At 42.4% G+C, this 23222-nt stretch overlaps 1 protein-coding gene and 1 pseudogene across 3 annotated transcripts; both read left to right on the top strand.

Annotated features, from left to right (window-relative positions):
* The first annotated feature begins 1765 nt into the window (after positions 1-1765).
* On the top strand, positions 1766-13818 carry PSMG1 (proteasome assembly chaperone 1). Of its 3 annotated transcripts, none has more exons than XM_002761425.6 (7): positions 1766-1928; positions 3281-3387; positions 8580-8731; positions 9028-9090; positions 10642-10840; positions 11710-11846; positions 13612-13818. In XM_002761425.6, the coding sequence occupies exons 1-7, from the start codon at positions 1795-1797 to the stop codon at positions 13684-13686; spliced, it is 867 nt and encodes a 288-aa protein (XP_002761471.1). In that variant the 5' UTR covers positions 1766-1794; the 3' UTR covers positions 13687-13818. The 3 variants fall into 3 exon arrangements, with proteins under 3 accessions (XP_002761471.1, XP_078214546.1, XP_035138931.1); XM_078358420.1 differs by lacking the exon at positions 1766-1928 and adding an exon at positions 2010-2124; XM_035283040.3 differs by lacking the exon at positions 1766-1928 and adding an exon at positions 2010-2494.
* A 3243-nt stretch (positions 13819-17061) lies between these two features.
* LOC128930359 (poly(rC)-binding protein 2 pseudogene) lies at positions 17062-18175 on the top strand (annotated as a pseudogene).
* Positions 18176-23222: the final 5047 nt, after the last annotated feature.

The raw sequence follows: 23222 nt of genomic DNA, 5'->3' as shown, positions 1-23222 counted from the left end.
TTTGGGAGGCCGAGGCGGGTGGATCACGAGGTCAAGAGATTGAGACCATCCTGGTCAACATGGTGAAACCCCGTCTCTACTAAAAATACAAAAAATTAGCTGCGCATGGTGGTGCGTGCCTGTAATCCCAGCTCCTCAGGAGGCTGAGGCAGGAGAATTGCCTGAACCCAGGAGGCGGAGGTTGCGGTGAGCCGAGATCACGGCATTGCACTCCAGCCTGGGTAACAAGAGCGAAACTCCGTCTCAAAAAAAAAAATGACAAAATTAACAAAAGGACTAAGACAATGTAGTGCCCAAACCTTTTTATTCTGCAGTTCCATCATTATAATAGACCAGTTAACCCAGGAGTCCTAATGTTTTGAAACCTCATTTTGGTAATCTTTATTCTGTCCCGCTAAGGATACCCAGTTTCCTAAGCTCTCACTGGCTAGCAATTTGGTCTTAATTTTATTGCTACATGTTCAGATTTTGCTTCAAAACACATTTTTTTCCTGCAGATGTGTAAATCTGATAAATAATTTTATGTAAATGATTTTGTTGATCATTATTTTTCCACATCTTAAAATATTTCTAGCAGCTTTGATATTTTATCTCAAGAGGATCTCTCTGACCCCAAAGTAGCACTTACTTTGTGACTACTGACAAAGTCACAAAATGCACACGATGCCGTGTAGTTCAGTAGAACTAAATCTAAATAGGAAACGGTTATTTTTCATTGCATTACTGTGTATTTTCATTTAAAATTATGACGTCCCCTTTTTCTCTGGCTTGGAACAGTGCTCCTCGAACTTTGCCTTCCAGCACATTTTAAAGAGAACCAATTAAACACATTTTGCTTATCAATGGCTATTTAAAAAGAAAAATTTTGTATTAGATAATGGCCAAGTTTAAAAAATACACTATTTTTTACATTCTCATAAAAATGTTTTTTAAACCGGCTTGACAATCATCAGGTTTTGAAATGTGAATTCCTATTGCCAGAGTAAAGGTCTCATTTTTATACCACCACGAAGCGCTGTATTTCTTGCCTTTCCGGTCCGCCCGTGCCCGCTGTCTGACGGCGCGCCTGGCTCCAGGGGTCCTCAGTGCCACCGCGCCGCCACCTACCTGGGCAGTCGAAGTTTGGAGCGGGTGTTCAGTACACCAAGGCTCCGCCAGTCTCTCCTAACGCAGCAGGAAAAGGGAAACAGACGAGGAGGGAAGGACCTGCGAGGGCACAATTCCCTAACGCTACGGCCCGTGGCGCTGGCACTGCCCCTGCATCCCGGGTTCCGCTACCTCAGCGAGCGGAGGACCCGTCCTCCGCCCGCCCCTCTAGCCCGCAGTCCTACTTCTCTGCGCCCGCGGGGCTCAAGCTGTTAATGAAAAACGCGGGGGCCGGGCGCGGTGGATCACGCCTGTAATCCAAGCACTTCTGGAGGCCTAAGCAGGAGGATCGCTTGAGCCCAGGAGTTCGAGACCAGACTGGACAACATAGCGAGACCACCATCTGTAATTCAAAAAAAACAAAACAAAAAGCTGCTGGGACTCCCCGGCCCAGGGCGTGGCAGCGCGGGCGGGCGGTGCAGAGGGCGTGGCAGCGAGCTCGGCTGCGCCTGGGGGCGTGGCCTGCGCGGGGCGGGGCGTATTGCCCGCGCGGTGGGGCTGTGGCCACAATCTCGGGCTCTGCGCGGAGGGCGTGGCTTCTGCGGGGTGGGTTACGTCTCCCGCGTGGTGAGGGGGCGTGGTCTGGCGTAAGCTGGCGTGCGCAGTTCCGCGGCGCTGCAGTTGTGTCCAGCGGGTTCTGGTGCGCCCATGGCGGCCACGTTCTTTGGAGAGGTGGTGAAGGCACCGTGTCGAGCTGGGACAGAGGACGAGGAGGAGGAGGATGAGGGGCGGAGGGAGACGCCAGAGGACAGGGAGGTGCGGCAGCAGCTGGCGCGGAAGAGGTGAGGTACCCGGGTAAGGGCGGCGCGCTCCCCGCCGCGGGAAGGTGCGCGGGCCCGGAAGCCGCTACGGCGCCTGAGGCTGGGGCTCTGCGGTCTTCCCCTGAGGCCCAAGTGGCCGCCGCGGTTGCCGCCGCTCGGTCGCTCTGCCCGGGCCCTGGGTCTCCGTGAAGGCGGCATCCGGCGGCGCCAGCCCCGGGTGTGTGCTGTGCTCGTATGGATCCGCTGGCGTTTCGTCGAGTCCAGGGTGAAGCCGCCGTGGGAGGGCTGGGTTCAGATCCATTCCTTAAAGGCTTCCTGGAGCATTTCTGGAGGCCTGGTATCTTATGGACTCGTGATCTTCCAGCCTGTCACATTGTCTTTGGCCGCAGCGCTCCCGTCGGCCCCACCGCGTTTGTCATGGGTTGTTAACGGACACACGGATTCCTTCGAAACTTTTGAGACCTCCGTCCCACACTTCAGTTAGCATAATGTGTCAGTAGCAGATGAACACTCTTTAAAAGAATTGTTTCCAAACACACAAAAGTGAGAGAAAATAGTCAAGTGAGCCCTGACGCCTACATTACCAGGTAAATGCAACACTTAGGAAGATTTTGCCATGTTTATTTCCTCTCCCACCACCCATAAGCATATTCCAGTCATTGTGGCCTTTCACCTCTACATTTTTCAGAATACATTTCAAACATTTTAGCGATTTTCTTATATGTGCTATTGTATATAACAACACTAATAATAATTTGTCGGTATCATTTCAGAGTCAGTCCATGCTCACTCAGGTTTACCTAGTTTTCTCAAACAGGACATTTTACAGTGGTTTGTGTGAATGAGAATCCTAACAAGGTCCACAGGTTACCGTTAGACGTCTCACTTGATTTAGAGCAGCCTCCTCTTTTACCCCTCCTAAGGGACAGGACTGGTTGTCCTATCCAGTGCCCCACACTCTGAATTTGTCTGATCACTTCCTTGTGATGTCACTTAACGTGTGTATCAGCTGCATGTCCTGTAAATGAATGTTCATTTGGAGGCTTGGTCAGATGTAGTGTTTTTGTCTAAGTGGTGCTGTTTCTTGTTGCAGGCTCTGACCGGTTGTCTCCTTCTTAGGGATGCTAAGATTGACCCTTGGGTCAGGTGGAGAGCCTGATCACTATTTTAGAGTTCTCCGTAAACTTGTATGCAGTAGTTTTATCTGTTGGTTATCATTACCTGAGTCCATTGTTTCCTGAGGATATTAATTCTTTATAAAACAAATGTGTATTTTATTTATTGCAAATAGTACATATAGCGCCCTTTTGTCTCAGTAACATGGTACTGTTTATATTGAAGTTGCTTTAGTTTCATCTTGTTTCTTGTGTTAGGGAGGTGCGGCTCCTGCGAAGACAAACAAAAACATCTTTGGAAGTTTCTTTGCTAGAGAAATATCCGTGCTCCAAGTTTATAATCGCCATAGGAAATAATGCAGTAGGTAAGTGAAATGCAGACTAGTCATTTTGTTGAAATATTTAAATATAAAGTTACACATTTCCTTCCATCATAAAAGATTTAAAATGTCTGGTACTTAAAAAAAAGCCACAGTAGAGTGATTGTGTTTCTGAGGAAAATCTCTGTCCTGCTCATGTTGCATCATCATTTTTTTTTTTTTTTTGGTAGAGATGGGTTCTTGCTGTGTTGCCCAGGCTGGTCTTGCACTTGTGTCCTCAAGTGATCCTCCTGCCTCAGCCTCCCAAAGAGCTGGGATTATAGGTGTGAGCTACAGCACCTGGCCTGCACCATCTTTTTAATGAACTGAAAAATATCAGATTTAGGCCAGTCACAGTGGCTCGCATATGTAATCCCAGCTGTTTGGGAGACCAAGGCATGAGGATCACTTGAGGAGAGGAGTTTGAGACCAGCCTAGCCAAAATAGTGAGACTCTATCTTTACAAAAAATAAAAAAATGTAGCCAGGCATGGTGATGTTTGTCTGTAGCCCTGGCTACTCAGGAGTCTGAGATGGAAGGTTTACCTGAGCCCAGGATTTCGAGGCTGCAGTGAGCTGGCCCACTATCCTCCCACTGACAGTGGGCCAGCTTGGGTGACAGAGACAACCTAGCAAGGAGGCCAGCATTCAAATCCAGGAAATACAGAGAACACCACAAAGATACTCCTTGAGAAGAGCAACCCCAAGGCACGTAATCGTCAGATTCACCAGGGTTGAAATGAAGGAAAAAATGCTGAGGGAAGCCAGAGAAAAAGGTCAGGTCACCCACAAAAGGAAGCCCATCAGACTCACAGTAGGATCTCTCAGCAGAAACCCTATGAGCCAGAAGAGAGTGGGGGCCAATATTCAACATCCTTAAAGAAGATAACCCAGAAGTTCATATCCAGCCAAACTAAGCTTCATAAGTGAAGGAGAAATAAAATCCTTTACAGAAAAGCAATTGCTGAGAGATTTCATCATCACCAGGCCTGCCTTACAAGAGCTCCTGAAGGAAGCACTAAACATGGAAAGGAACAACCACTACCAGCCACTGCAAAACCATACCAAATGGTAAAGATCATCAACACAATGAAGAAACTGCATCAGCTAATGGGTAAAACAACCAGCTGATATCAAAATGGCAGGATCAGATTCACACATAACAATATTAACCTTAAATGTAAACTGGCCAAATGCCCCAATCAAAAGACATAGACTAGGAAATTGGATAAAAAGTCAAGACCTATCACTGTGCTGTATTCAGGAGACCCATCTCATGTGCAAGACACACATAGATTCAACATAAAGGGATGGAAGATTTACCAAGCAGATGGAGAACAACAACAACAAAAAAGCAGGGGTTGCAATGCTAGTCTCTGATAAAACAGACTTTAAACCAACAAAGATAAAAAGAGTCGAAGAAGGGCATTACATAAACAAGAAGAGCTAACTATCCTAAACCTGTATGCACCCAATACAGGAGCACCCAAATATATAAAGCAAGTTCTTAATGACCTACAAAGAGACTTAGACTCCCACACAATAATAGTGGGAGATTTTAACACTCCACTGTCAACAATAGATCGATGAGACAGAAAATCAACAAGGATATCGAGGACTTGAATGCAGATCTGTACCAAGCGGACCTAATAGACTACAGAACTCTCCACCACAAATCCACAGAATTTGCATTCTTCTCAGCACCACATTGCACTTACTCTAAAATTGACAACATAATTGAAAGTAAATCACTGCTCAGCAAATGCAAAAGAACAGAAATCATAACAACCAGTCTCTCAGAGCACAGTGCAGTCCAAATAGAACTCAGGATTAAGAAACTCACTCAAAACTGCACAACTACATGGAAACTGAACAACCTTCTCCTGAATGACTACTGGGTAAATAATGAAATGAAGGCAGAAATAAAGATGTTCTTCGAAACCAATGAGAATGAAGACATAGTGTGCCAGAATCTCTGGGACACATTTAAAGCAGTGTCCAGAGGAAAATTTGTAGCACTAAATGCCCACATGAGAAGTGAGGAAAGATCTAAAATTGACACCCTATCATTGTAATTAAAAAAAACTAGAGGCGTAAGATCAAACAGATTCAAAAGCTAGCAGAAGACAAGAAATAACTAAGGTGAGAGCAGAACTGAAAGACAGAGACACAAAAAACCCTGTAAAAAAATCATTAAATTCAGAAGCTGGTTTTTTGAAAAGATCGACAAAATAGATAGACCGTTAGCCAGACTAATGAAAAAGAAAAGAGAGAAGAATCGAATAGATGCAATAAAAAATGACAAACGGGATATCACCACTGATTCCATAGAAATACAACCTACCATCAGAGATCGCTACAAACACCTCTATGCACATAAACCGGTAAATCTAGAAGAAATGGATAAATTGCTGGATACTTACACCCTCTTAAGACTTAACCAGGAAGAAGTTGAATCCCTGAATAGACCAAAAGCAAGGTCTGAAGTTGAGGTAGCACTTAATAGCTTACCAACCAAAAAAAGTCAAGGTCCAGACAGGTTCACAGCCAAATTCTACCAGATGTACAAAGAGGAGCTGGTACCATTCGTTCTGAAACTATTCCAAATAATACAAAAAGAGGGAATCCTCCCTAACTCATTTTATGAGTCTAACATCATCCTGATACCAAAACCAGGCAGAGACACAACTAAAAAAGAAAATTACAGGCCAGTGTGCATGATGAACATTGATGCAAAAATCTCCAGTAGAATACTGGCAAACTGAATGCAACAGCACATCAAAAAGCTTATCTATCACTATCAAGTAGGCTTCATCCCGGGGATGCAAATCCGGTTCAACTTATGCAAATCTATAAACATAATCCATCACATAAACAGAACCAAAGACAAAAACCACATGATTATTTCAATAGGCGCAGAGAAGGCCTTTGACAAAATTCAACAGCGCTTCATGCTAAAAACTCTCAATAAATTAGGTATTGATGGAATGTGCATCAAAATAATAAAAGCTATTTATGACAAACCGACAGTCAGTATCATACTGAATGGGTGAAAACTGGAAGCATTCCCTTTGAAAACTGGCACTAGACAAGGGTGCCCTCTCTCACCATTCCTATTCAACATAGTATTAGTTTTAGCCAGATCAATCAGGCAAGAAAAAGAAATAAAAAGTATTCAGTTAGGAAAAGAGGAAGTCACATTATCTGTATTTGCAGATAACATGATTGTATGTTTAGAAGACCTCATCATCTCAGCCCAAAATCTCCTTCTGATGATAAGCAACTTCAGCAAAGTCTCAGGATACAAAATCCTTGTGCAAAAATCACAAGCGTTCCTATGCACTAATAACAGAGAGCCAAATCATGAGCACACTCCCATTCACAATTGCTACAAAGAGAATAAAATACTTAGGAATACAATTAACAAAGGATGTGAAGGACCTCTTCAAGGAGAACTACAAACCACTGCTCAAGGAAATAAGAGAGGGCACAAACAGATGGAAAAACATTCCATACTCATGCTTAGGAAGAATCAATATTGTGAAAATGGCCATACTGTCTAATTTATAGATTCAGTGTTATCCTCATCAGGCTACCATTGACCACCTTCACAGAACTGGAAAAAAACCACCTTAAACTTCATATGGAACCAAAAAAGAGCCCACATAGCCAAGACAATCCTAAGCAAAAAGAACAAAGCTGGAGGCATCATGCTACCTGACTTCAAACTATACTATGAGGGTACAGTAATCAAAACAGCATGGTACTGGTACCAAAACAGATACAGACCAGTGGAACAGAACAGAGGCCTCGGAAGTAATGCCCCACATCTACAACCATCTGATCTTTGACAAACCTGACAAAGGCAATAGGGAAAGGATTCTCTGTTTAATAAATGGTGTTGGGAAAACTGGCTAGCCATGTGCAGAAAGCTGAAACTGGACCCCTTCCTTACACCTTATACAAAAATTAACTCCAGATGGATTAAAGATTTAAACATAGGACCTAATGCCATAAAAACCGTGGAAGAAAATCTAGGCAATACCATTCAGGACATAGGCATAGGCAAGGACTTCATGACTGAAACACTAACAGCAATGACAACAAAAGCCAAAATAGACAAATGGGATCTAATTAAACTTAAGAGCTTCTGCACAGCAAAGGAAACGATCATTAGACTAAAGCAGCAACCAACAGAATGGGAAAAAATTTTTGAAAGCTACCCATCTGACAAAAGGCTACTATCCAGAATCTACAAAGAACTAAAACAAATTTATAAGAAAAAAGCCCCATCAAAAAGTGGGTGAAGGATATGAATGGACACTTTTCAAAAGAAGACATCTCTGTGGTCAAAAAACATGAAAAAATGCTCATCATCACTGGTCATTAGAGAAATGCAAATCAAAACCACACTGAGATACCATCTCACTCCAGTTAGAATGATGATCTTTAAAAATCTGGAGACAACAGATGCTGGAGAGGATGTGGAGAAATAGGAATGCTTTTACACTGTTGGTGGGAGTGTAAATTAGTTCAACCATTGTGGAAGAGAGTGCGGCAATTCCTCAAGGATATAGAAATAGAAATGCTATTTGAGCAATCCCATTACTAGGTATATACTCAAAGGATTATAAATCGTTCTGTTATAGACATATGCACATGTATGTTCATTGCAGCACAGTTCACAATAGCAAAGACCTGGAACCAACCCAAATGCCCATCAATTGTAGACTGGATTAAGGAAATGTGGCACAGGTATGCCATGGAATACTATGCAGCCATAAAAAGGATGAGTTCACGTGCTTTGCAGGGACATGAATGTATCTGGAAACCATCATTCTCAGCAAACTAACAGAAGAACAGAAAACCAGACATCACATGTTCTCAGTCATAGGTGGGTGTTGAACAATAAGAACACATGGACACGGAGGGGAACATCACACACTGGGGTCTTTTGGCAGGGTGGGGGTTGGGATGAATAGTGGTGGTTGGGGAGATTGGGGAGGGATAACATTGGGGAGGGATAACAATGTAGGTGATAGGGGGATGGAGGCAGCAAAGCACCATGGCATGTGTATACCTATGTAATAGTGCTGCAAGATCTGCACATGTACCCCAGAAATTAAGTATGATTAAAAAAAAAAAGAAAATACCGCTTGCAGAGCCAAACTCTGACTTAACGTGAATTGTTTTTTACAGCATTTCTATCATCATTTGTTATGAATTCAGGAGTCTGGGAAGAAGTTGGTTGTGCTAAACTCTGGAATGAATGGTGTAGAACAACAGACACTATACATCTGTCCTCCACAGAGGCTTTTTGTGTGTTTTATCATCTCAAATCCAATCCCTCGGTAGGTGGGACTTGTATGTTTGAAAAGTGGCTCTTTAAGTCTGACTTCCATGGTATTTACTGGTAGTATACTTTAACATGTCAGGGCTTTCAGTTGCTCTGTCAGCGTGCACTCTTTCTGACACTAATCACTAGTAGTGGTTTGACTCTTAAATTTTCAAGAGAAATAAGTAGGTCGATAGTGGAGCCAGGAAAATACGTAGTATCTATGTGTCGTTATTCACGTTACATATATGGTGATAGTTTGGCGTGTATATAAAACTTACTTGACAAAAAATGTGGAACTTGACTTTTCAGGTTTTCCTCTGTCAGTGCAGTTGCTACGTTGCAGAAGATCAACAGTATCAGTGGCTGGAAAAGGTAAGAGAAATGAAAACCTGTGAATGGTTAGTCTATAGTTTTCATTTTTTTAAGGGTTCAGTGTCTTTTCACTTAAACTTATGCAGTCAGATATTGATATGGGAAAGGAATTTATTTCTGAAGAATATTACAGGAATTTGTTTTTGAATATAAAGAATAAAAGAACTTGCTTATTTAACATGACCAACCAACCGTGTTTTGTACTTCTGTGACCTACCGTCCTCAGCATTGAGGAGTATAAAACACAGTTGGATTCCTTCCGCCCATCTTTCTTTGTTTATATCACTTTAGATCTTATTAAAAGGTAAAAGAATTCTTGGAAGTCTATCAAATCCAGGCTACTTCTAGTTATAGAAAAGGACATTGAGAACCACAGTGATTGAAACTTACCTATAAGTGTGGTAATTCCAAAAATGGCACTTTTCAGGCGTCAGTGGCAGGTGGGTGAGTGAAGGAGTGCCAGGTGTGTACTTGTGACTTTTTTCCTCTGGACGGCAGGCCTGTAGTCACTCCTCTGGCATTCTGTGACTTCATTTATTCCACACTGCAGGCCCGTTAAGGTAGTGCTGGCCTTATGGGTTTGTCTGTTCTTGTGGTGCTATAAAGGAATACCTGAGGCTGGGTAATTTATAAAGAAAAGACGTTTAGGCTGGGCATGGTGGCTCATGCCTGTAATTCCAGCAATTTGGGAGGCCGAGGCAGGTGGATCATGAGGTCAAGAGATCAAAGCCATCCTGGCCAACATGGTGAAACCCCGTGTCTACTAAAATATAAAAAATTAGCTGGGCACGGTGATGCGTGCCTGTAATCCCAGCTACTCAGGAGGCTGAGGCAGGAGAATTGCCTGAACCCAGGAGGCGGAGGTTGTGGTGAGCAGAGATCGTGCCATTGCACTCCAGCCTGGGTAACGAGCGAAACTCCGTCTCAAAAAAAAAAAAAAAAAAAAGAAAAGAAAAAAGAAAAGAGGTTTAATTGGTTCACAGTTCTGCAGGCTATACAGGAAGCATGGTGCTGGCATCCGCTTGGCTTCTTCTGAGTCCTCAGGAAGCCTCAGTCATGGTGGAAGGTGAAGGGGAAGGAGGCACATCACATGGCGAGAAAGGGAGCAAGAGAGGAAGGAGGAACCAGCCTCCTTTGAACTGCCAGCTCTAGCATGAACTGAACGAGAAATGAGAAGTCATGTATCACCAACGGGATGGTGCTAGGCCATTCATGAGGGATCCGCTCCCATATCCAGTCACTCCCACCAGGCTCTGCCTCCAACATAGGGAATCACATTTTAACGTGAGATTTGGAGGGGACAAACATCCAAACTATGTCACCTTCTTTCACCAGTGAGGAAAGTGACTTGGAAAAGTTGCCCACCTAGTAAGCAGAACCAAGATCAAACCCAGGTTGAGACAGCAGATGTGTTCTGTTTCTCCAACACACGTTCCCACCCTGGCTAGGCATGCTTTTATTGTCTGTGGTATTAGAGGAATACCTAGAGGAATGTTTCCATTCTGTAACAAGATTATATGTTTTTTTAATTTGAAATCAATTTTATGTTAGGTTTTTGGCTCTTGTCCAAGGAAGAACATGCAGATAACTATTCTCACATGTCGACATGTTACCGATTATAAAACCTCAGAGTCCACTGGCAGCCTTCCTTCTCCTTTCCTGAAAGCCCTAAAAACACAGAATTTCAAAGACCCTGCGTGTTGTCCATTGCTGGAGCAACCAAATATAGTACACGACCTTCCTGCAGCAGGTGGTATTAAAATTTGTAATATTTATATTATATTTTGTTATCACTTTATTAATACGCTTTCACTGTTAGAGATCTTTTTAAGGTGGATTATTAACAATGATTGATACCATATATTGCTGTTAATCCTCAGTGTCTGTAGTTACAAGTGCAGTCAGCATCTCTGGCTTGAGTTTTCAAATTTTCCAGACCCACTTATTTGAGGAGCTCCAGTTTCTTAACTGTTAGGCTTCAGAATTGCTGTGTTTCTTTTTGGTCTTTGATTATTCAGAATGCAAGCCTGCATTAAATATAAATTATTGGTGCATGAAAAGTTGATAAAGTATGTTTTAATTATCAAGATAGAAGTTTTGAATATTGAATCTTGTTAGTTGCTTTAATTTTTTTATTACTGTCACTCACATCTGCCATCATATGACAGACTACCATTTACTTTTCAGTGGATAATATATTACATAATTGTTATTTATTATTTGAACTGTATTAAACAGGGTTTGGTTGGGTTTTATTTTGCTTTAAGTGTTTGCTAGAAAGAGAAGTGGCTAAATATTTTACCTTACGCATTTTGTATTTGTTATTTACATATGCTTTATTATAGTCAGTAGGATTTTCATCTTTCAGCTGCTTAAAATCATCTCAGCTGTACTTTCAGGAAATATAAAGTTAGTATTTGCAAAAGAAGAGATTATTAGGAAAATAAGTTGACTTTGGAAGAAAATCTACATTATCATTGGTCCAGAATTGCAGTGAATACCTTGACTGAAAGAGGCAGCTGAGATTACTTTTAGAAACAGCCTTTATTATTTAAAGGTGTTTAATTTAAAAATAATATAATAGAAAACTTACTTTTTTTTTCCCTTGTATATTCATAGTTCTTAGTTACTGTCAAGTATGGAAAATCCCAGCAATTCTGTACTTGTGTTATACTGATGTGATGAAATTAGATCTAATTACAGTGGAAGCTTTTAAGCCTCTGCTTTCTACCAGGAGCTTGAAAGGTTTGGTTAAGGTAAGGTTTTAACTTGTTTAATAGCTGAGTTGTTACAATGAGCTTCGTAACAAACATAAATGTATGGTGTCATTTTAAACCCTAAGCAATGCATGGAGACCCCTTCTTCTTAAAGTGAAGCTTCCTAGTCTGGCTGTTTGAATTTGTCATTGTGTCTTCTGTGGAGGTCTGTAAGTTGCTGAATGCTGTGTTCTTGTATGATAGATTAATGCGGTGTAGTTAAATCGCAAATGTCTATGTGGACAGATGGTTTTACTGTTCAAGAAGTTTCTATAACTAATTTGTAAGTTTTTTAAAAACAAATTTAATTTTTCAGAAGGTTATTTTTAAGTATAGTATGGCTCAAATTATAATATTTACCCAATTTTACAGAGAACTGGATATGTGAAGATGAGAGGATTACATAATAAACCTTTTTTTTTAACCATAAGTTTATATTTCTGGGCCCATTTTCTAAGGAAATTGGAATGTGTACATAAAAAAGTTTGCCTGTTTTCAGATAGTTTAGGGATTTCATTGCTTTAAGAGATTGTTTTGGGAGTCCATAGCCCCTAGTTTAAGGAGGGTTTCTTTAAAGGAGAGAGGCTGTAGCAACATTGTCCCTCAGCCCGGTTTTATTCTGGAATGGCCATTAGTGTTAAGACTTTTGTGGTAACTTGTTGGAAGTAGCTCATTTCCCAGGTCTCATAAATTATTTCCTTACCAGATTGTCAGCTCCTTGTGGTAACAAATCACGTTTTTAAATTTTGGTAGTCCAAGTTTACCACATACCTGGCATGTTGAATAAAGCCATCAATAACCATTTGTTGAAGAGTACAGTTGTAAAACTCTCTGTTTGGTATGCCGCAAGCTTGTCTTTCAAATTAACTAGAATCAGGGGCAATCTTTCTGACACATAGAGTTATTTTCTGTCTAGCATCTCTTTCAGAGTAATACACTGATTGTCTCCTTTGCTTAGTTAGCCAATTAGCTCATTCCAGTTAACTTAGAGATGAGTTCCCTTGGGCAGGGGCTGGGCCATTGTGTTTACTGCTGTGCGACTGTGCTTAGCACATAGCTGCATCACAAACACTGGGACTTGTTCTGAGACTTGGAAATCATCTGTCCTGTAGGGCTTAAGGAAGCTCAGCTTTTATGAGTATACTTTCAAAGGGAAATTTAAGTAACTCTTTCAGCATTTTCATTTTTGCTTTGGAGATATTGATTAGCAGGAGGATAAGATGATGATTCTGCAGGGGCTGTTTTCTTAATGACCAAATGCATCAGACTGAGTCTGTTCATTGTTCTGACCATTTAAAAGTGATATTTTCAATCAGGTGAAACTGTTTTGAGTTCTTCCAGTGTGGCAGTTTAGTTGGATTTGAAAGATGGATGGATCTTAGAGGGTAGAAGTGTGCAGAGGGAAGTGGTGTGAGCAGAGTGGGGAAGTGTGAGGAGAGCCGTGAGGAATGTGGTATTGGGGATGGAGAGAGGAGGAGGACATCTTGTGGTGAAGGTTGGCTGGGTCAGAGTGTAGACTTCCTCTGGAGGCCAGGAGACCATTGGAGGCCAGATTATTGGTGACTGTGGCAGAAAGGGCCTGCTGAACTGACTCCCCACTGGCCTTTTTGTTTAGAAGGGGAGAGTAAAGGCCACACCTGTCCCATGGCTGCTGTCTTCAAGTGTCGAGAGGGTGGAGATTAGTGGGGGGCTGGGGGAGGGGGGAGTGTGTTGCCTCTGCCTGAATTCCTGGTCTCACTGTATTCACTTTTTTCTCTCCTTCCAGAATATTCCCCAGAGCACTGAGATACTAAAGAAATTGATGACAACAAATGAGATTCAGAGTAACATTTATACATGATCTTAAACATTGTTTTGTAATGTAGATTACATGTCCATTTCTTTAAGGGGAGCAGCGGGCACTCTTTTGTAGATTACTTTTGGGGAATATATTTTGAGAATGATGAAACGGAATAAAATTTTAAAAAATTAATTGTAGTTTTAATTCTTTCTTTATGGTGGTGGTATTCACAACCGAAATAAGCAAGACATTTTCCTTTTATCCACTAGGTGGGAGTATTGTTTTATTTGAATATGTTAAGGTAATGTAGTTAGATTTTTATATGTTTATTTATTTATGTATGTATTTATTTCTCGAGGCTGGGTCTTGCTCTGTTGCCCAGGCTGAAGTGCAGTGGTGCTATCATGGTTCACTGCATCCTTGACCTCCTGGGCGCAAGCGATCCCCCAACCTTGGCCTCCTAAAGTGCTGGGATTACAGGTGTGAGCCAATGTACACAACTTTAGTTAAATTTTTCAAAGCCACAGATATTAACAGATTGTATTCACGTGGCAAGGTACAGTTAGTTCAGTCCGTCTAACTACTCATCGACCTGTTGGTGATTTTTTTTTTTTTGAGATGGAATTTCGCTCTTGTTACCCAGGCTGGAGTGCAATGGCGCGATCTCAGCTCACCGCAACCTCCGCCTCCTGGGTTCAGGCAATTCTCCTGCCTCAGCCTCCCGAGCAGCAGGGATTACAGGCACGCGCCACCATGCCCAGCTAATTTTTTGTATTTTTAGTAGAGACGGGGTTTCACCATGTTGACCAGGATGGTCTCGATCTGTTGACCTCGTGATCCACCTTCCTCGGCCTCTCAAAGTGCTGGGATTACAGGCTTGAGCCACCACGCTCGGCCAGTGATTCTTAATATGTGGAAAGTTTCTGGATATTTTAGGATTTCTGCAGTTTTTTTGTCTTGTGGATAAAAATTGATGACAAGGTAACAAAATTATATGTTTACTAAAAAGGAAACAGAAATGTGTATGTCCTCACTTTTCAGTAATATCTGACAGCCTCTTCACCCAGACTTTCCCAGGGTTGTCTTTGAAGGCTAGTACTCCTGAGTATCAGCGGTTGTCTTACGATACTGTTAGCAGTAGGCGTGTGAGGGGGATCCACCTTCACAGGACCACAAACTGAACAGCACTGATGAAAATACGTTTTTAAATGGTGGAGTAAAGAAATGCTTTTTACCTTTTCTGCTTTCTTTTTCGCCTTTTAAGTTATTGGATCATTTATAGGTGTAGAGTACTTACCCATTTGTATTTTCTAGGTCCAGTTTATTTACTGTTTTTGGTAATGATTTGAAGTAGTGTAGGTTTCCTTTACATAATCAAGTTTTGGAAGTCTTGGGCATGGTGTGTTGATGAATATATCCTGAAGGCAGAAATCTGAGCATTTCCCTTGTTGCAAAATTTGCATTCATTCAGAAATGTGTTAGCAGAGCCCTGAGGTGACATCATATAACCTGGAATCTGGTCCCAGCTGGAGCTAGAGCCTCCTCTTGTGCTGAGGGTCAGTGTGGTAAGTAAGGAAGAGTGATCTTGGAAAAGCTCAGTCCCAGGCCAGGTGACTATGGGCAGATGTCTTGAAGCTTCCAGAGCACCAGTTGTCTCAGCCGTAAATTACAGATAACACTAGTGACAATACTCCCTGGGTGATTATGAAATTTTAATACATTAAATTTAATGCATTAAACTTCCCTCCACTTCCCTTGGGGTCCAGGTTTTCATCTGCTTGCCTTGTTGAATTGTGGGGTCCAGGAGATTTTCTTTACTTGTTTTGTTGAATTGAGAGAAGAACGACATAAGAATGCTTTTGAAGAAATGTAAGGTGGTATTTCCATGTTGACGCACCTTTGTGTGCCCCACCTCAAAGGCACTGACTGCAATGGTAGGGAAGGAGTGGGAGCTGCTTTGCGGGTAGGCGGAGCTCTCGTCTTCATTCCTTCTCGTACCTCCTCTTGCTAATTTGCAAACCCTGGAGCTCAGCAGTGTCAAATGGCGAGGAGTGGAAGTAGTTGGGGGACAAGTTTTTCATCAGCAGTGATACTGGGAGAACCCTGGAAACAGATGACTCTGGGCATTGTAGTTTTTCATAATTTTGGTAAGAAAAGAATCACAATTGCTTCAGACTGGAAGTAAACCTCTTCTTGTGATAAGCAGGCAGTAGGTGCAGGAGGTTGGCCGTGAGTGCAGCAGAGCCATGTTAGGGCCAAATACCAAGCCAGGCACAGTGGTGCATGCCCGGAGTTTCAGTTAGCTGGGATGTGGGGGGCAGGAGGATCGCTTGAGCCCAGGAGTTCGAGTCTAGCCTGTGCAGACATCAGGCCTGGGTAGGTTTCCCATTCAGAGGAGAGTACCTGAAGAAGACTAGCAATATGAAGGACAGAAACAGCATTGAAATGCAAAAGAGCATTTTGTTGAAAAACATGACCGTAGGAAACAGCTATTTTTTAAGTCAGGAGCTCTTTCTTTTTCCAAAATTAAATAATGAGATGTGTAAGATGAAGAAGCTAGGAAGGGAAAATTTAAATATGTCATAGAAAAGCTTTTAACAGGAGCAAAACTTGAACTTTAAAATTAAAATCAATATTATATAAAAGAACAGAACAAATACTATGTGATCTAAGTTGTATGTATATACTACAAAGCCATCATGCGGAGGACTAACTTGAGATGGTGGCCTAAGATGCAGGACAGAAATGGAGAAGTAACAGATGACAGAGAGAATGCAGCATGTGGCCAGTGTATTAGAGCTGTCCGGAGAGAACCAGTAGGGTATGTACAGTCGTGCACCACATGTAGACAGGGGTCTCAGATCATATGGAACTGAAAAATTCCAGTCGCCTAGGCTATCTATGGTAGCTGTCCTCAGCTCGGAGCTCACGTGTCGCTCGTGTTTGGTGTTGCTGGTGAAAACGCACCTACTGTGCTGCCTGTTAGGTAAAAGTCCAGCACATACAGTTATGAACAGTACATAATACAATAATGACTGTGCTACTGGTTTATGTACATCCTATTTATTGCTATTTTAGAGTGTATTCCTTATAACAAAAAGCAAACTGTAAAACAGCCTCAGGCAGGCCCTCCTGGAGGTATCCAGAAGCAGGCATTGTCATTGCAGGAGATGACAGCTCCTTGCATGTTACTGTCCCTGAAGACCCTCCTGTGGGACAAGATGTGGAGGCGGAAGACAGTGACACTGGCTATTCTGACCCTGTATAGGCCTAGGCTAATGTGTGTGCTGTATCTTAGTTTTTAACAAAAATAAAAAGCAAAAAACAAAACTTTTGAATAGAAAAAAGCTTATACAATATAAAGAAAAAATATCTCTTTACAGCTGTACAGTGTATTTGTGTTTTAGCTAAGTTATTAGGAAGACTTAATGACTCCAAGTCCAGCTCCCCATAGCACTGCTTGATGTGGACACCAGTGTGATTTTGGATTAAATGTCACTTTCACCACGTGGCTACTTATGCATGGAAAGAAGTTGGCAGTATCATCAGAAAGAAGCATCAGTTAAGATGCATGAGGAGAGGGTGCATATATCAGCACCGCTGATTCATGAACGGAGTCGTCCTGAGAGAATTATCACCTTTCCTGGACCCACTAGTGCTGTCTTCAAAGCCAGATTGGAAGAGGATAGCAGTAGCTCCATGACCAATAGCACAGCTGCCAGTAGGCCCCCACCCCCAGTCACCCTGAGGCTGGTGGTCCCCGCTAGTTAGTGTGGCTCATTGGAAAAAGTGGTTCCAATATGAGAAAGTACATGGCTCAGGTCCAGGGACAGGGGACGTGCTCCCCAGTGCCGCTGAGCGAGCCATCCCTATCGCTGGCATTCCGCAGTCCATCATTGAGTGTGTCAGACAGGTCTGTGTGGTCATGTTGGAGTCTCCCCCAAGTGTATGGCCATCCCATATTGGCCCAAGCTGTCCAATTCTGTCATCTTCGCAGGTGACCAGGACAGGTACAGCACAGGTGGCAACGGTGTGAGCTTTCACCATACCACTTTGTTCATGTACCTTAACTGTGACCTGGAGGGACCACTTCTAGAGTTGACCAGACTGCATCAGTTGACAATGCAACAATCTAGTTTTCCCACAATGCATGGGTGCAGGTTTAGACGCACTGCTCAGACCACTTCTCATAAACCCACCATTCCGAATGATATCATTGGCTGCATAATCGGGCATCAAGGCACCAGAATCAGTGAGATCTAGCAGATATCTGGAGCATAGATCAAAATTGTGAACCCAGTGGAAGGATCTACTGATAGGCAGGTTACCATCACTGGATCTGCTGCCAGCATTTGTCTGGCTCATTGACTAATCAGTGTCAGGTTCTCCTCAGAGATGAGTGGTGTGGGGAACAGCTAGAACAACGCAGATTCCCCTACGGTAACCCCTTTCTGTTCACTATCCACCATCCATCTGTGTAGTTTCTGAACAGGCAGTGAAGCCAGGTTTTTCGCTCTTGTTACCCAGGCTGGAGTGCAATGGCGCGATCTCGGCTCACCGTAACCTCTGCCTCCTGGGTTCAGGCAATTCTCCTGCCTCAGCCTCCTGAGTAGCTGGGATTACAGGCACACGCTACCATGCCCAGCTAATTTCTTGTATTTTTAGTGGAGACGGCGTTTCACCATGTTGACCAGGATGGCCTTAAGTGATCCACCTACCTCAGCCTTCCAAAGTGCTGGGATTATAGGTGTGAATCACTGCACCTGGCCCTCCCTGTTTTTGTTTTTTGGCCTGTGAATTTTTCTGTTTGTTATGAAAATGTTAACAGTGGGATTTTAATACATTTCAACTTAGTTCTGTAATATGAGCCAGGAAATTGATGCAGAATTCCATTCATGATAAATTACCCAGTCTCAGGTAGTCTGTTACAGAAGCACAAAATGGACCGAGACAAATGATCCGACTTCTCTCATTTTGCCAATAGAGACTTGTCTGAATTGTGTTTGTCTTGCAGTCTTTTAATTTTTATTTTATTATTAATTATTAAAGACAGAGTTTCTGTTGCCAAGGCTGGAGTGCCATGGCACCATTGTAGCTCATTGTACCCTTGAACTCTTGTACTCCAGTGATCCTCCTGCCTTCGCCTCCTGAGTAGCTAGGACTTCAGATATGCCACCATGCTGATGGGGTCTCACTATGCTGCCCAGGCTGGTCTTAAACTCCTGGCGTCAAGTGATCTTCTCACTTCAGCCTCCCAAAGTGCTGTGATTACAAGGTATGAGCCACCATGCTTGGCCAAGTCTTGCAGTCTTAATTTGGGATGGGAGAGGGTCAGAGAGAAGGAGAATGTAGAGAAAGATGAAAAAGAGAAGGAGAGCACTGATGACTGCCTGGAATTCTGGGTTTGGGGTAGAGAAATGAGTCCAACATTGGAACACTCTTGATAAATCAAGCTTCAAGAAAAGCTTAGATAGATGACACCGGGTTGAGAGCCTTTGGTGGCAGAAGGAACTCAATTTGCATGCCATGCCACCTAATTCTGGGTAGCTTCTTGATTTAATAATCTGACTTTAGAATACCTCAGTACTGGTTATCCAATTTGTGGTCCGCTCCTATCACATTAAATACAATTACCACAAAAATTTTGAACATAAAAATATCACCAGCCCCTATTTGGTGACCTCTTTAACTCAAGAACAATCTGGTGCTGCCGAATAAACTCCATTAACCCCAAATAGAAGGCCTGTCTCAGCATAGTCTGTAAACTACATTTTCTTTTTTTTTTTTTGAGGGAAAAAGAGAAAAAGAAGGGGAAAAAAAGAAAAAGAGGGAAAAAGGAATATTACCTCATTTCTAAAATGGGTTTCAATAATGGCTGATCAATATTTTGAGTGTTTAAAGTGGTTAATGCATATTTTATGTGTTTAAAATGGAGACCTCTATTGTGTTTATTTGTTCTGGCTCTGAGTTCAAGTCCTGGGTATCGTTATCAATTTGTTGTCTTGTTGAATCTAAATCTCATTATGTGTCTTATGTATCTGGGTGTTAAGATCTCTTATTGTTACATTAATCCTTTTACCCTTGCATCCTTGTAGCTTTGAAATCTATTTTATTAAGTGTGAGAATTGCAACTCCTGCTTTTTATTTATTTATTTTTGCTCTCCATTTGGTTGGTGAGTTTTTTTCCATCCCCTTGTTTTGAGTCTTTGTATATCTTTAGATATATCGTTAGATTTTGTGGATAATGTATGTTTTATGTGTTTAAAATGGTGAGCTCTATTGAGTTTATTTGTTCTGGATCTTAATCCAGTCCCGGATATCGTTATCAATTTTCTGTCTCGTTGAATCTAAATCTCATTATGGGTCTTATGTATCTGGGTGTTAAGATCTCTTATTATTACATTAATCCTTTTACCCTTGTATCCTTGTAGCTTTGAAATCTATTTTGTCCAATGTGAAAATTGCAACTCCTGCTTTTTATTTATTTATTTTTGCTCTCCATTTGGTTGGTCCGTTCTTTTTTTTCCAACCCTTTATTTTGAGTCTATGTATATCTTTGGATATACCGTTAGATTTTGTCTGTATCTTTTGATTGGGAGATTTGGTCGATTTAAATTTTAGGGTTGCTGCCATTTGATATTAACTGGCTATTTTGTCCTTTCGTTGGTAAAAATTCTTCTTTATGTTAATGCTCTTTACTTTTTGGCATATTTTTAGAAAGGGTCATACTGGTTGTTCCTTTCTGTGTATAATGCTTCTTTTAGAAGTTCTTGTAAAGCAGGCCTGGTGGTAATAAAATCTCTGAGTACTTGCTTGTTCCTAAAAGATTTTATTTTTCCTTCAAATGTAAAGCTTAAATTGGCAGGATATGAAATTCTGGGCTGAAAGTTCTGTTGATTAAGTATATTGAATATTGGCCCCCACTCTCTTCTAGCTTGTAGGGTTTCCGTTGAGAGATCTGCTGTAAGCCTAATAGGCTTACCTTTATGGGTAACTTGATCTTTCTCTCTGGCTGCCCTTAATATTTTCTCCTTCGTTTCGATCTTGGTGAATCTAACGATCATGTGCCTTGGTGTTGGTCTTCTTGAGGAATATCTTTGTGGTGTTCTCTGTATTGCCTGGGGTTGAATAGTGTCCTGCTTTGCTAAATTAGGAAAATTGTCCTGGATAATGTCCTGGAGAGTATTTTCCAGCTTGAATTCATTCTCTCCGTCACATTCAGGTATACCAATCAAGCGTATATTAGGTCTTTTCACATAGTCCCATATTGCTTGGAGACTTTGCTCATTCCTTTTTATCCTTTTTTCTCTATTCTTGTCTTGTCGTTTTGTTTCATTAAGTTGGTCTTCGACCTCTGATACCCTTTCTTCTGCTTGATCCATTCGGCTGTTTAAGCTTGTACATATTTCACTAAGTTCTCGTGTTGTATTTTTCAACTCCATAAGTTCATTTGTATTCCTCTCTATATTGTCTATTCTTTTCAACATTTCATTGAACCTTTTTTCCAAGTTCTTAGTTTCTTTACATTGGGTTAGAACGAGTTCCTTTAACTCCCAGAAGTTTCTCATCATCCACCTTTTAAAGCCTACTTCAGATAATGGAACACAGTCCTTTTCCATCAGGGCGTGTTCCGTTACTGATGAGTCCTTTTCCATCAGGGCTTGTTCCGTTGCTGATGGGTCCTGATTTTGAGTATACTCGGCCTTCTTAGGCTGTTTTTTCCCTTCATTGTAGATGAACCCCCTTTCTAATTAGGTTTCTGAGTCGACGTCCGACTTATTGATTCCCAGTGCTGGGATCCAAGCAACCCACTGTGGCGGCCTAAATAGCAGCGATAAGACTGATGGTGCTCTTCTGCCCGGGAATCTCTGGTCTGGCTTCCCTCTTGAGTCCGCAACAAGCGGCTCTGACTTCCCGGAGCTCCAAACTCCGGTCAGTAGGGGAAGCAGTCCTGTTGGCTCTGCATGAAGAGCTGCCGCGCGGAGACACCGGCAAAACCACTGCGGCGGCCACAAGAGTTGCGCTGGCGACCCGTGGGGCTCCTCCACTGGGAATCGGCTAATCGGTGAGTGATGAAAATTCGTCTAAAAGTGTGGTGTCGTCTCGTTCTCTGAGCTTTCACTGGGAGCTACAATCCTGAGCTGTTAGTGATCAGCCATCTTGGATCCTAGAACTCGATATTTTATCCTTAGTGAAATTCTAGAGCAATGTCACTCCTCATTAACGCCTTAGAAAAGGAAACGAGGGGAGATGAAAGTGCAATCATTTTGATGACTGTGAACACAATGAAAGTAATCCGGGGTTATTGACAGGTTTATTTGTGTTGTCTTTGGTTTCATTATAACAAATCTGTAAGAGAGAGTGCACATGGAAGGTTTTTAATGAAGCCAATTCAGTGTAGTTACTTGTAGGAAATGATCATTTTAAAAGCCAGAAACGTCAGTTTTACTTACTTGGAAAAAGGGTAAACAATAGAAACAAAACCTCTCTCTCCTTCCTCTTCATTGCCATGGTAGATGCCACCATCCTAAAAAGGAGCTACAGTGATTAACCGGAGGAGAAGGAAGCTGATGCTCTTTAATTCCCTGCAGTGCGCTGGACATGGCGTCTAGACAGTTTTAGATTTGCCATTTCATGTTGTCGGGGCTGCAAAACTTTACCTTTATCCTCTGAGGGTCCCTGCCTGGGCCTTGAAATCAGATTGGCACAAGAAGGATTAACATGAGGAAAGCACACAGATTTTCACATGTACATGGGAGTCCCCAGAGGCAAATGAAGACCCAAAGAAGTGGCAAGACCCAAGTGCTTAGCTCCTGGGTTGGGCAAAGAGGCAGTTGTGAGAAGTAAGTAAGATATGTGGGGAAACTAAAGGTAAGAGTATTTCACAAAGTTTGTTTGTACAGAATTCTCTGGGGCTTTGACTCCCCGTCTCTGGTGATAATAAGACCGATCCTTTCCTCTTGTTAACGGGAGGGTACCTTTCACATGGGAGTTTTATTTCCTCTAGGGAAAAAATATTTGTAAGTGGGAGGGGTTGAGGTCAGAGTGCCCTTCTTAGACCTGTGGTTTTTCTAAGTTCCTTTGGGTCAGAATACTCCTTGTGCCAAAGCGGAAGATGATATTCATTCAATATCATCTTCAAACAGGCCCAGAGGCAAGGCCTGTTCAACCAAGGACACCAAGTTTCATGGACGTTAAGAAAGAAGTGGATTCAGACTCAGCGTTGTATTCAGAGTTTGCAGGGCCAGCTGGTTGATTTGATCTTGCCTGAGGCCAGTCGGACCCTCTAGGAATCATGGCAGCAGACATTGGCATAGAAGACCACCTGTGGGCACAGGGGATGCCATGATTTGGGGACCCTCACAGCTAGAATCACCCAGAAAGAACAGAAACCCTAGGGCTCCTGGAGGACGCAACCCTGTAGGGAGGAAAATGGCCCAAAAGAACCTGATTCCCTGCCTCACAGATACCAGCATCACTAATCGCTGCATCTCAAGTGACTGTGGATGGGTTCAGCACAGAGGGCCAGACGGCGGCCAGCCCAGTTTGCACCCAGCCAACCAGCCTGGCGTTAGGTGAGGTTGTTGAGCTGTGAT

The sequence above is a fragment of the Callithrix jacchus genome, chromosome 21 (assembly GCF_049354715.1).
Source record: "Callithrix jacchus isolate 240 chromosome 21, calJac240_pri, whole genome shotgun sequence".
Lineage (NCBI taxonomy): Eukaryota > Metazoa > Chordata > Mammalia > Primates > Cebidae > Callithrix > Callithrix jacchus.
This window is presented reverse-complemented; position numbering and strand designations above follow the sequence as displayed.